Below are 15,179 nucleotides of genomic sequence, written 5' to 3'. Positions count from 1 at the left end.
TGCTCTGCATGCTCATTTACATGTGTCATGTATATAAGCTTACTAATAAATAGTGGGGAAATCATATCTCTATGTTGTGTCACTATTTGGTTATCACACTGCTGCTGCCCCATTTCCCACAAGCCTTTTCTGAGTATTTTACATCTTGAGAAACTTTCATAAATATTTCTTCAGTCAGTTCTCCAAACAGAAACACATTATGTACACCTATTTCTTATGTAAACAAATCATATTCATTCACTACACTCAGTTAAGTTCTCAATGTTGTGAGTCAGACAACAAGCGCATATGTCTATTCATAGTCATATCATTTTACCTAAGCACAACCTTCAGTAATTAAACTTGCCTTACACTCTTGTGCAGAAAATTGTACAATATTCTGCTGCATCCATTTTCAATCTGCTGCCACAGAAATTCAAAAATCTTAGCAGTAATCCATACACTTTCAAGTCTGAACTGAAGAGTTTCCTCATGACTCACTCCTTTTGTAATTTTGAGGAACTACTGGAAAAATTTAAAAAATTAAGCTAATTCCTGGGTTACATTTTTGATTATGTTTATTTAATCTTATGGGTTGTTGTGTCTGCTTACAATTCATATATGTTTCATTTTATCTAACATTACCCTTCTGTTATAATTTCATGTACTGTCTCATTCCATGATATAGGAAAATGGCACATATATAAAGAGCCTTTCAGTATTTCCACATGCATCTCTTTTTACTTTGAGTGCCCACTTACTGTCAATGACTCTTATTTGCTGGAAGTCATGTATAAGTCCAAATTACATTAGATGACAGAGAGTCAAATTCTTCTTTTATTACATTTTTGTTGTTATTCTATTGCTTTTCTGCAGAGGTTTTGGTTCTTCACTTCTTCTAAAGTCATGGCCTCTGACATCTTCAACAGTTTGTTCAGTTTCCTCAAAGTTAGTTTCATTCTGATATTCTTGATCTTCTGTTATGTTCTGCAATATACTGTCCATTTGAACAGTCTCCTTCAAGATCCAATCATCACCACTTTCAATGTTATGAAAAGGATACTTGGTAGCCAGCATATAGCAGAGATGCTGAGTCACAGATAGGCACAACAAAATGACTGTCAGAAAGTGAGCTTCTTGCCAACAAGGCCTTCATCAGAAATACACAACATAAATGCATATCCTTATGCAAACACAACTCACACACACATGACCATAGTTTCTGGCTGCTGAGGCCAGCAGTCTCTGAGAGGAATTGTTGTCTTTCTTAAAGAATATTTATTCATTCATCAGCATCAACTTTGTTCCCTTCACAGTAATTCCCTTCAGATATTATACACTTGTGTCAGTGCTTTTTTCAATCTTGGAAGCAATTCTGGAACTCACTTTTAATTATGGTGTTCACCTCCTTCAGTGATTCGGTTTTTATCTCATCAATGGTGGCAAAATGACATCCTTTCATGTTTCTGTTCAGCCTTGGGAATAAAAGGAAGTTGCATGGTGACACATCAAATGAATACAATGGCTGAGACAACATAATGGTTTTGTTTTTTGCTAAAAAGTATCATGAACAGGCATTATGATGTGAGCAGAAGCATTATCATGATGCAATTTTTCACAAGTGGTTTTGCCACAGTTCTGGCCATCTTCTTTGGATTGCTGCATAAAAACAGTACATAACTTCCAGGTAGGACTCCTTATTGACTGTACAGCCATGAGGCAGGAACTCATGCTGCACTATTCCATTGTAATCAAAGAAAACAGTGAGAAGAACCTTAACATCTGACCAAACTTGTCAATTTTTTTTCTTAGCTCTTAAGCCAGTTTTCATTGAGATGGTTGAGCCTTGGTTTTGGCTGTATTCCATATATCTGTGTTTCGTCACCTGGTATAACCTTCTTTAGAAGTCCTTGATCACTGTTGACTTCATTCAGTAATTACTGAGTGATGCTGACATGATACCATTTTTGGTCAAAATTCAACCACTTTTGCCAGCCACTCAAAAACATGTATAATGTTTTTGAGTGTCAACAATAAACTGAATATTCAAAACAGCTGAAAATGCAAATATACATCAGGAACATGTGTACCAAAAAGATTTTGAAAAATTAACAAATACAATGTATATCAAGCCCACAAAACTAAAAAATTCCCATTACTTTTTAATCACACCTTATACACCCTAAAAAGCAACAGACACAGGACAGAACCTTCTAGCACCTCCCACTTTACATCTCAGTCAGGTTCAGACACTTTTCTCTTTTCTACTTTCTACATACAAAGTGAAACATATGATGATTTTTTCCTAATTCCATAATATTCCAACTTATGCAAAAGTCATATACATGACAACTTCTTCCTCACTTCTCCCAAGAATGACTGTGACAAACTGAGAGGCTATTAACAATGCATTTTCTCATATATGGGTGTATATTTTAACACTTGCTTCTTGTTCAAGAGTTTCTGAAAACCCTAAAAAGTAGATGTGTCTATAATTAGGGAAGCAGTTCCCATCTCAAAAGCTGACTTTAATATCACAGTGCTTGTCCTGCTTATGATAATACTACAGATGATATGTTCTTGGCCTCTGCCAGCTCTTGCACTGGCTCTCACAACTAATCATGCCGCAACTTGCAATTATTCACTACACAAAATCTTGTCAAAGACTGAAATAACAAAAAAGTGGCAAAAGTGCCAGCAAGTGACTTCCAATCTGAACCATGGACAAGTGGCTTTGTCAGACAGATAACTACCACACCAACATCATACCCACACACAGCTACTCACTCGCTCAGTACTGCAGCTGAAATGGTATGACTTTACTTACAAAAATTTGAGTTAATAACAGTAACCTGCTAATGGAAAATTCAGTCTGTGTTAAAATGAGAATTACATAATAGAGTGCAAATTTTGAATCTTTTCTTTCTTGAGTGCGCCTACCCTGTATTATGCAAATGTAGAATATAACTAAGCAGACAAAAACAACCCATGATTACTTATAAGTATATTTTACAATACAAGCTTCTCAGTAGCATTGCATTAATTTATCTTCTAACATTCTTCCACATTCCTGAGCCTCTCCATTAAAATGTAAACTATAAAAAATGTTAAAAGAGTGAGACTGAAACATTGTTTTGAAAAAGCAAGAATGATATAGCCAATTAAGGAAATGCTTGAATACATCAATACCATATCTAACGAGTTTTATAATCTCAATATAATGGAAGGAAACATTCCACGTGGGAAAAATTATATATAAAAACAAAGATGAGGTGACTTACCGAACAAAAGCGCTGGCAGGTCGATAGACACACAAACAAACACAAACATACACACAAAATTCAAGGTTTCGCAACAAACTGTTGCCTCATCAGGAAAGAGGGAAGGAGAGGGGAAGACGAAAGGAAGTGGGTTTTAAAGGAGAGGGTAAGGAGTCATTCCAATCCCGGGAGCGGAAAGACTTACCTTAGGGGGAAAAAAGGACAGGTATACACTCGCACACACGCACATATCCATCCACACATCCACACATCCACACATCCACACATGTGTGGATGGATATTTGCGTGTGTGCGAGTGTATACCTGTCCTTTTTTCCCCCTAAGGTAAGTCTTTCCGCTCCCGGGATTGGAATGACTCCTTACCCTCTCCTTTAAAACCCACTTCCTTTCGTCTTCCCCTCTCCTTCCCTCTTTCCTGATGAGGCAACAGTTTGTTGCGAAACCTTGAATTTTGTGTGTATGTTTGTGTTTGTTTGTGTGTCTATCGACCTGCCAGCGCTTTTGTTCGGTAAGTCACCTCATCTTTGTTTTTATATATGAGTTTTATAATCTATTGTTTTCTTAGTTTTCTATCTCTACTTCTCAATATAACGTAGAAAAAATGAAACAATGAGTATCTTACAGCTCCGCCTTCCACAGAATTAAACAATTCCCCAGAATTGTAGGTGTAAATCCTCAGGTCCCTAATTATAATTTCCCTCTCAACACCACAGAGTGTTATTTTCTGTATACCCGTGCACTACTTAAATAATGCTAAGTAACATTATTCCCAGATAGCCAATAACAAAAATAAATACAAATTCTTACTTTGATGCCAGTGCACCGAATTTCACATCGTTTACACCAGTAATTTCACATACACTAAATGCTGGAAATTTTGTGTTCCAATGAAGATAATCTGTTTCAGTAGTGAAACTGACAGCATGCATCTTGTATGCATGGAATGAAGCCAGTGTAAATATGACAGTATAATAGCATGAAACAGTCACAGCTATGAACCAAAACACCCTGTGGGAAGATTAATTAATAAACAGCTTACATTCTTTTAAAATAACAGCACATAAATTCCATAAATCAAGCAATACAAATCATTAGTTAACCATTATTTGTGAAAGTATTTAAACACATTTTTACATAAAATTTTATTGATTAAGTACCTTCAGATACAGTAATACATAAAGTTCTGTTTTACCTTTCTGTCCAGTGATACTGTCCTCCTGACAAATACCTCAGGCCATTTATAGAACTGTTTGCTAAATACTCCTTCAACCAAGGGATGGAAATGTCTGATACCCGGAAAATCATCTCTTGCAATAAGACTAGCTAGTGTGAGAGTTATTTAATTTTATAAGAATGAACTTCAACAATACACAGAAAATTTCTGTCTTAAGCTACATACAGTAGGCATTTGCATATTAACAGCTAGCTTTTATATAAACCACTGAACAGTTAATGGATTTTTTATCTCACAACTAAGAGCATTTAAGGCTTGCATGATGTTTCATTTGAGTACTAATGTGATGCAACATGATAAGCATGCAATCCTGCAAGGTACACTAAAGAAATCAATGAGCCAAATGTAAAGTTCTTTTGAGGAATAAAACACAATTATATGCTATCCTGATACATTTTCAATTGAGTACACTTGAAAAAGCATAGAGAATCAATAAATTGGCAAACGAAATAGTAAAGTTTTGTTTTATAATCAGCATAATGACATACAGACTTTAAGTAGTGTTAAATGCATCTCATAAACACCTTTGTCAATAATTTATGTCACAGATAAATGATTAGTGAAATGTAATTAATCATTGGCAAAAACAAAACATCCTTTAGGAATGTTAAAAAGTATATAACAATAAGAACGACATGTCAAAAATTTCTAAATTCTAATAACTGAAGAAACAACATATAAAATTTAATAGGCATACACAGATGTCCATAGGATGATTTCAATAAGAAAGAGCTCCATGTAGAATGAATCCCTTCTTTCTGCATTAAATTTAACATTTTATTTGACTAAGCAAAGTCATTTATCATTTGTCAAGTTATGAACTTGATAAAATTTATATTTCCTAGGCACAACCTGAACCAAAACAAAATTTGGTTATGTTTAATATTAAAACATACCAATTGATCATGTCAACAGCTATTTTCAATGTGAATCTTAGCATCTATGCAACTCTTTGAATGCTGTGTCATTTTAGTGGTTCTATAGAGAGGCTAGTAGTACTGGCAGTGTACAAGCTCAATACTATTTACTATTTTCAGATTAAAAAATTAATTACGAAGGTTTATTAACAATGATATGAAGACATTGATGCAATGTCGTTTTTTGGAGATTTCTTTGATTTAATGACTTTCTGTGAAACAATACTGATCAAAGACACATTAGGTTGTTGATGTCTAACTTTAGGTGATCCAAAATAAAATTCTTAATAGTCTTTGAAAAACACAGTGAAACAGCCAGTGAAATTTTGTTTTTAGACCAAAATAGCTTCAAAGGTTTAGTTGTAAAAACAAAAAGTTATTACTTTGTCTTAAAGGGAAGGACAAATATTAACAATAAGCATGCCAGTCAGAAATGTTTTTATATTAATCCAAAAATACTGCACAACAGATATATTGTGAATCACAGTTAGAGATAACTTGCAAGAACACTAGAAATATATTTCCCTCTAACATACATTTACACAAATCTGAATTTGTCTAGATGTAAGGTGGATATGATTAAAATTATATAGAATCAGGAGGAAAGCATCGTTAATCCCTTGTGTCTTGAGAGAGAAACAGCCTACTTCAGAAGACAGGTAAAAATCAAGAAATGAAATTAAATTACTTTTTACTATGACTGTGTTTCTAGTATACTGTTAAAATGTTGTGTTGATGTGATAGATTACCTTTGAGATGTCTCTGAAATTAACCACTGATTCAAGATGTATTTCAAAACTGCTTACATATTCTTTAACTATATCCATGGGAATAAAAAATCATATATAATTTCTCTTTACAGATTTCTTAGCCTACAATAAAATATTTAGCGGAACTTGTTAAACAGTTTCACACTCTTCTAAAGGACTGTATTAAGGCACCCATGTATTATCTCACAAGTGATGTCCTATCAGGGCTAAATATGAAAAATTATGCTGTGATCTTTGCCAAATATCATAAGATTCTATAAGGGAAACTTTAATACTACGGTTTTAGTGAGATCCCTCTTTGATGGAAGTGATCTCACCTTCATGACAAAGTGGATTCACATTGATAACAGGAATACAGGAATGGAACTCAACTCAGAATTAGTAAAACTATTTCTTTATGTTTTAATGCTCAATCCAATCTTTTTCTTAATCTATATATAAAGCTTTCTAAACACTCTGAAGAGCTATATAAGAATGTAATTTTTGTTGATGACACAGCCAAATAAAACAAGGATTCAAACTAGAGTACACCACACACAGTTCATTCTATAGCTGAAAAGATCTATAGCTAGTTTACAGCAAACCAGCTTAAGATTTAATATGATATTGGAAAGTCAGAAGTGGAATACAAATGATGGAATAGTAAAGGTAAGCACTTACCATATAACTGAGGCACTGAGTTGTCAACAGGCACAAACAGGAATGAAATATTGCAAAGTTTTGAAAGAATGTTGATCCTCATAGCTAAATAACTAAAGTAGTTGTTGTTCTTATTGCGGTCTTCAGTCCGAAGACTGGTTGGATGCAGATCTCTGTGTTAGTCTATCCTTCCTAATAACTGTTGCAATCTACATACTTCTGAATCTTCTTATTGTGTTCATCTTTTAGTCTCTACAATTTTTACCCACACACATCTCCCCAATAATAAGCTGGTGATCCCTTACTGTCTCAGAATGTGTCCTATCAACTGATACCTTCTTTTATCAAGTTGTGCCACAGGTTTCTTGTCTCCCATTTCTATTCAGTACCTCCTCATTAGTTATATGATCTACCCATCTAACCTTCAGCATTCTTCTGTAGCACTAAATTGCAAAAGCCTCTATTCTCTTCTTGTCTAAACCATTTATCATCCACCTTTTAGTTCCACAGATGGCTACACTCCAGAAAAATATCTTCAGAAAAGACAATCTAACACTTAAATTTATATTCAATATTAACAAATTTCTCTTCTTCATAAACAATTTCTTGCTGTTGTCCTTCTACACTTCATATCCTCTCTACTTTGGCCATCGCATGTTTGCCCAAAATAGCTAAACTCACCTACTACTTTTAGTGTTCATTTCCTTATCCAGTTCCCTTAGCACTATCTGATTTAATTCGACTATGTTTCATTATTGTTGTTTTGTTTTTGATGATGTTCATCCTATAAGCTCCCCTCCAGATGCTGTCCATTCTATTCAACTGCTCTTCCATGGACTTTGCTGTCTCTGATAGAATTACAGTGTCATTGGCAAATTCAAAGTTTTTATTTCTTCTCCCTGAACTTTAATCCTGCTTCAAATTTTTCTTTGGTTTCCTTTTCTGCTTACTCAGTGTACAGATTGAACAACATTAGCAATTTGCTACAGCCCTATCTCACACCCTTCTCAACCTCTGCTTCCCTTTCATGGCCCCTCAACTCTTATAACTGTTGTCTGGATTCTGTAAAGTTGTAAATAGCCTTTAATTCCCTGTATTTCACCCCTGTCACCTTCAGAATTTCAATGAGAGTGAACCAATCAACAGCGTTAAAGGTTTCTACTGAGTCTACAAACTTTGGTTTGCCTTTCTTTAAGCTGTCTTCTAAGAGAAGTTGTAAGGTCTATACTGCCTTGCACATTCTTACATTGCTCTGGATCCAAACTGATCTTCCCCAAGGTTGGCTTCTGTCAGTTTTTCCGTTCTTCTGTATGGAGTTCATGTTAGTACTTTGCAATTATGACTTATTAAACAGATAACCCAGTGATATTCACCCCTGACACCCTGCTTCCTTTGGAATTGGATCATATTCTTCTTGATGTCTGAGGGCGTTTTGCTTGCCTCATACATCTTGCACACAAGATGGAGCAGTTTTGCTATGGCAGTAGTTCTGACGGAGCATTGTCTACTCCAAGGACCTTGTTTTGACCTAGGTCTTTCAGCACTCTGTCAAATTCTTCTTGCAGTATCAAACACCTGGCTGAAAATAACTTACAAGTTCCTGGCGCCCTCCATCGGTAATACTGGAATGCAATATGGTGTTGGCCCACCCTTAGCCTTCATGGCAGATTCCGTTCTCACAGGCATATGTTCAATCAGATGCTGGAAGGTTTCTTGGGGAATGGCAGCATTCTTCACGGAGTGCTGCACTGAGGAGAGGTGCCGATGTCAGTCGGTGGGGCCTGGCATGAAGTCAGGGTTCCAAAACATCCAAAAGGTGTTCTATAGGATTCAGATCAGGAGTCTGTGCAGGCCAGTCCATTACAGGAATGTTATTGTTGTGTAACCACTCCATCACAGACCGTGTATTATGAACAGATGCTCGATCATGTTGAAAGATGCAGTCACCATCCCCGATTTGCTCTTCAACATTGAAAAGCAAGAAGTTGCTTAAAACATCAATGTAGGCCTGTGGTGTGATAGTGCCACACACAACAGGGGGTGCAAGCCCACTCCACAAAAAACATGACCACACCACAACACCACCGCCTCCAAATTTTACTGTTGGCACTACACACATTGGCAGACGACATTCACCGGGCATTCACCATACCCACAGCCTGCCATCGGATCACCACATTGTGTACCATGATTCATCACACCAAACAATGTTCTTCTACTCTTCAATCATCAAATGTTATATGCTCCTTAAACCAAGCAAGGCATCATTTGGCATTTCCCAGCTTGATGTGTGGCTTATAAGCAGCCACTCTACCATGAAATCCAAGTTTTCTCATCTCCCGCATAACTGTCATAGTACTTGCAGTAGCTCCTGATGCAGTTTGGAATTCCTATGTGATGGTCTGGATAGATGTCTGCCTATTACACATTATGACCTTCTTCAACTGTTGGCCAGTCAACAGACGAGGTCGGCATGTATGCTTTTGTGCTGTATGTGTCCCTTCCCATTTCCACTTCACTATCACACTGGAAACAGTGGACCTAGGAATGTTTAGGAGTGTTGAAATCTCATGTACAGATGTATGACACAAGTGACACCCAATCACATGACCTCGTTCGAAGACCAGAGTGCCTCGTTCTGCTCTCTCACAATGTCTAACGACTACTGAGGTCACTGATATGGTGTACCTAGCACTAGATGGCAGCAAAATGCACCTAATATGAAAAATGTATGGTTTTGGGGGTGTCCGGATACTTTTGATTACCTAGTGTATATCCCATCTCATCTTCATCTACGTACTCTTCCCTTTCTATAATATAGCCTTCAGATTCATTTCCCTTGTATAGACCCTCTATATACTACTTCCAACTTTCATCTTTCCCTTCTTTGCTTATTACTGGTTTTAAATCTTTTCTCTTGATGTTCATATAGCTGCTTCTGTTTTCTTCAAAGGCCACTTTAATTTTCATGTATGTGGTATCTATCTTTCTCCTACTGAAATATTCTTCTAAATCCTTACACTTGCTCTAGGCATTCCTGCTTAATCATTCTGCACTTCATGTCAGTTTCATTTTTTAGATGTTTGTTTTCCCTTTTGCCTGCTTCATTTGCTGCATTTTTATATTTTCTGCTTTCAGTAATTAAATTCAATATTTCACATGATATAGTAGTTAGAGCCTTCAGGAGTTAGAATCTCTTATTTAGTTGGCACTACTGGCACTTGTATCGCTGTACTTCGTTTCTTGAAAATTTTCTTTGAGATAAGTGACTTACGATATGTATGGGTTATTGTTAGGTTTTCTTCTAATTCAGGGCTATTCTTTTGTATTAATCATTTGAAGTCAGGTTATCACTTTTGAGCAATCAGATTGCATTGCGCTAGGATACTGTGGGTCAGTGTTGAAATGATAAGAATAAGTAACATGTTTTGTGTCATCACTTTTTTCAAAATACAAATATTGCTGATGCAAATGCACTGCCGAAAAGCACAAAGGAACATGTTCCAGACACTAGCATATTGTTATTACAATTAATGCAACAAATGGGACAAAAGCTTCAAAAGTTAGACACAACACTTGAACAAACACGTGAAGATTTAACAGCTGAGCTATTTAAAATCGAATCAAAATATCAAAAGATTTTTAAAGATGTAAAATCACAAATTTGTGAGCATTTTCAGCCTATTTTTTTGCACCATGAAAATGCTTTACAGAATCATGAAGCAGCCGTAAAAGAACTGCATACCATTGTGTTCGAAAATCATGACACCTTGCAAGCCAAAATTGTCTCAGTTGCATCTACCAATATGGTCACACAACTTGTACAAAATCAGGAAAACTTATAGGGCACAGTAGATACTACTTTGACACAAATAGATACGCTAAAATTTGGTTCAGAAAAACACACAGAAAAAGTAATCGAACTTTTGGATCAGCTAACTAATTGATCTACAATGGTAGATGATGATCTAAATAATACATGACTGGTAGCCTTTAATGACACAGAAGAGTATGAGCAAATTAGGAAATTCAAACAAAATCAGAACCAATTTAATTTTAATACTCTCGCTACAACATGGGAAGTGGGATTTAGAAATACTGAACAGTCACAAAGTGATAACACTGGATATTATAGAGAGTTTGAAAGGAGTTGGCAAGGTGCACCATATCTTGAGATGGAACCACCGACTTGATGGCAAGGTGCACCATATCTTGAGATGGAACCACCGACTTGATGTAACAATGACCGATTTGCAACTCGCTGTCTTGATGATTTTTACGATAAGCTCTTCACCACTACACGTAAATTTAAAACCTTCAAGAATTCTGGTGATGACATTCATTTACAAGCTTGGCTTCATCAATTTCCTCATTGTTTTCCTCCAAATTTGTCATGAGAGCATATATTAGAATTCATATGCGGCTATTTGGACAATGAACCAGCCCTAACAATGCATTCAGTTATTCGCAACTGTAACAGTGAAGGAGATTTTTATCATGCCTTCCTTTCTGCGAATTGGTCTCAGCCTACTCAAAATCGTGTAAAACACAGTATCATAATGATGAAACATTTCAAGCAATCTGAATTTTCAAGCTCGGTAAAATATTTTGAAGATATGTTGCACAAAAATCAGTATTTGTCAAACCCATGCAGTCCCTCAGAACTTATCCACATTTGCTTAATTAAGTTGCCTGAACATTTAAGACATGTTATTTTGGCAGGACGTTGAAAAGATGACATTGAAGCTTTTGAGGGACTGTTGCAAGAACTGTAAATCGACACAGACAGTTGCGGGATGTGAAAATGGGAAAACACCAACAATTACAGGTCACATCCGTCACAATTCCATGATGACAGAAGTAATAACTGAACATGACAATGCCATTATTATAATGCAAATTGTGACCTAAGCAGATGCCACCCATACGACAACCGTTGGGAGAATAACAATAGTTACAGGGAAAGATCACCTCCCCATGGTAATGAATATGACAGAGATAACTGTAGAAACAGACAATATAGGAACCAGAATAATTATTATCAAGGGAGACAAAATAACTTCATACAAAAAGGTCCATCTCATAATTATGATTCCAGGAGAAATTCTCCACCACATGATCGACAAGAAAGAAATCAACAACATGACGACAGATGCTATAACCATGACGACAGACCTGAATTTAATCAGAATTAGCGTGATTCAAATAGGGCAGGGCCCTCTCGACAAGTTGAAATTGTAGAAGTTAGATCTCCAAATCCCAGTAATGATGCACAACAACAAAGAGATAACAGACAATGACTTACACCACAGGTAGCCACAAAACGTACTATGAAGCTGATGACGTAGCTACCGGGCTATCAAGTACGTGAAAATGGAAGACATTAGGGATATCTTACGTCAGGAACATGACTTGAAACAGAATAATATTGCATTCCTGTAATTTACATCACAGCAAATGACATAAAATTTATGGCAGTACTTGACTCTGGCAGTCCTGTTTGTTATTAGTGAAATAGTTTTTAGTAAATGCAACAAATCAAACAGTTGCCCCATACTGGTATTTCCTCTATGCGAAATTAAATTACAAGGCGCCATTTTTCGAAAAAATGTAGATGTATGCCAACAAACTAACTTAGAATTCTTTTGTCAAAGCCATAGATTTACTATGAATTTTCTTATTCTTCCATTATTGTCAATGGAAATTATTTTGGATGTAGACTTTTTCAATGAATATAAAACAATTTTAAACTTTCATGATGCAGCAATAAGTTTAGAAAAACAAGGTAAGTCAATAGCTTTGAAATTTGAAGATTGGCTTTCAAACCATGACAAGGAAATTAATCAGCTTTACCTCTTGTTAGATCACAGCATGGAACTTTTGATGGAATTTGATACTATTGATCACCTTGCAAGTACTGAGAGAGATGATATCGATGATGTATTAGATACTAACGATTTAATTCAGAATAAAATTCAAACAATTGAGAACTGTAATGACACTGATAGGCAGGACCTTTTTTACATTTTACAGCACATTCTATAGTTTTTACTCCCAAAATAGGAACAATTAAAGGATTTCAATATCAATTTCATATTCATGAGCGCACTAAATTTTGCATTAGGCCATACGTAATTCCGGCACATTATGGGGACCGTGTTAGAATGGAAATACAATCTATGCTTGATGAGGGGATTATTGTATTAGCGGTAAGCTCATATAATAATTCATTACATGCTGAGAAGAAAAACGGATCGATCAGGCTTGTCTTAGATTTGAGACAAATAAATACCATAATCATTCCTGAAGCAGACAGGCCGCAAACATTGGAAGAACTTCTTCAAAACTTTAATGGCATAAAAGTATTGTCTTCTATTGATCTCAGATCCAGCTTTTATCAAATTGAATTTCATCCAGAATGTAGGAAATATACGGCTTTTCTTTGTTTCGGTGTTTGTTATCAGTTTTGGAAACTTCCTTTTGTTTGAACATCTCTTCGACAGCATTTATTCATGGGTTAAATTCCATATTGCCTGAGTTCTTAAGACGTCACAACACATCATATGTAGATGGTATTTTAATACGAGAAGCATCTTGGGAACAACATAATTGTATCCTCAACAGTGTGTTACGTATTTTTGCAGAATTACAGTCAACTTGGAAAAATCTGAATTCGGTAGGACAAAGGTGAAATTTTTGGGTCACATTATTTCTTCTGAAGGCATTCAGCCAGATCCTGAAAAGTTAGAAGCAATCAGAACCATTCCAGTTCCATCCACAAAAAAAACAAGTTCACAGTTTTCTAGATCTCGTGAATTTCTACTGTCGTTTCCTGAGTATGTAAATTCTAGTAACACTAAAACTTTATTCTCTCACTGGCAAAAACATTACTTGGAACTGGGATGAACAGGCACAGTTATTTCTTTGAATGAAGTGCTACTTAATGCGCCAATCTTAGCTCACCCAGATCTGTCACAAGATTTCTGCCTTAGCATGGATTCTTCTAAAGTTGGTCTTAGTGCCCATTTATTTCAAAAACCATAGAAAATGACATTATTGTTCAGAAAACCATCGCTTTTGCTAGCCACAAGCTAACAAAATCTGAAAAAAATTATTCCATCATTGAATGAGAAGCTTTAGTTATCATTTGGGCATTTAACAAATTTTGTTTCTTTCTTTCTGGCAAACACATAAAAGTTTATAGTGATCATCGCACTTTACAATTTCTTATATCATCAAAATTCAATCATGATGGGCTGAAACATTGGGCATTGTTTCTGCGAGAATTCTGCTTCATAGTAATCTACATTCCTGGCAAGGAGAAAATTGTTGCGGACGCACTTTCATGTGCGCTGGCTGGCCTTCAGAAAAGTAACACGGAAGCTAACCTTGAGAAAAATTTCAGTATTCTTTACATTCAAAAAGTAGCCTTTGAAAACCTCATCACTGCATCTTTAAAGAACATTGCTTACGAACAAGATAAAGCTCCGATTTGGAAAGATATCAAAAGCAAATGGAATGAAAAGACACGCACGCAAATTCGTCATTATTATATGGTTAGAAACAACATACTCTTTAAACGTTGCACTGTTGATGACAAGTTATGGGTACTTTGTATTCTTGACGATTTTGTTAATAGGCTCATCTGGTACACTCATTTCAGCTATGCACATTTTGGTCCACGAAAACATTATCATATTTTTCACACAACTTGTTATTTTAGCAATGTAGAAAAGAGAATTATGAGAGTCTTGTCTATTTGTAAACTTTGTCATCTTGCCATCTACCCTTTCACATCGTGCTCCATTGTTTCCTATCATTCCTACTAGATTAAAAGAATTTGCTGCTGTTGATCTTCTGGGACCCCTTGTCAAAACATTGAATGGATTTTCTTACATTCTAGTCGCTGTTGAACTTACTTCAAAATTTATTTCTTTCACACCATTATGCAAAGCCACTTGACGGTCTGTATCCAACGCCTTTGTTAAAAATTTCTTATGTGAAGTTGGACATGTTGCCAAAGTCATTTCAGATCTACTGTTTGGTCATGCCTGCTTTGAAAGTATAAAATCAAACCTGTTTTTATTTCATTGTACTCTCCACATTGTAACCCATCTGAATGGGTCATGAAAGAAATCAATAAGCTTTGCAGACTTTTTTGTCACAGGAAGCATCAGTATTGGGATGGATACTTACACTTATTTCAAAACGTGCTGAATGAAATGCCCCATGACTCAACTGCTTAACACCTGTTCTTGTACTGAAGAATGAGGAACCACCAAACAGAATTAGAGAGTTTGTACCTTTTCTGAATACATGTAAACTTCGACATAAAGACATAACTGATTTGGCTATTAAA

At 35.8% G+C, this 15,179-nt stretch overlaps 1 protein-coding gene across 1 annotated transcript in view; it reads right to left on the bottom strand.

The window, feature by feature from the left end:
• The window catches only part of LOC124545333 (sodium channel protein Nach-like), a 150,602-nt gene extending 145,952 nt beyond the window's left edge, over nt 1-4,650 (bottom strand). The window contains exons 1-2 of the mRNA XM_047124233.1: nt 4,453-4,650; nt 4,068-4,268 (exon numbers count right to left, since the gene is read on the bottom strand). Of these exons, the coding sequence (XP_046980189.1) occupies nt 4,068-4,268; nt 4,453-4,565 (314 nt within the window). The 5' untranslated portion in view covers nt 4,566-4,650. The remainder of the gene's footprint in view (nt 1-4,067; nt 4,269-4,452) is intronic.
• Between the last annotated feature and the right edge of the window lie 10,529 nt (nt 4,651-15,179).

Source organism: Schistocerca americana, chromosome 8, assembly GCF_021461395.2.
Source record: "Schistocerca americana isolate TAMUIC-IGC-003095 chromosome 8, iqSchAmer2.1, whole genome shotgun sequence".
Taxonomy (NCBI): domain Eukaryota; kingdom Metazoa; phylum Arthropoda; class Insecta; order Orthoptera; family Acrididae; genus Schistocerca; species Schistocerca americana.
This window is presented reverse-complemented; position numbering and strand designations above follow the sequence as displayed.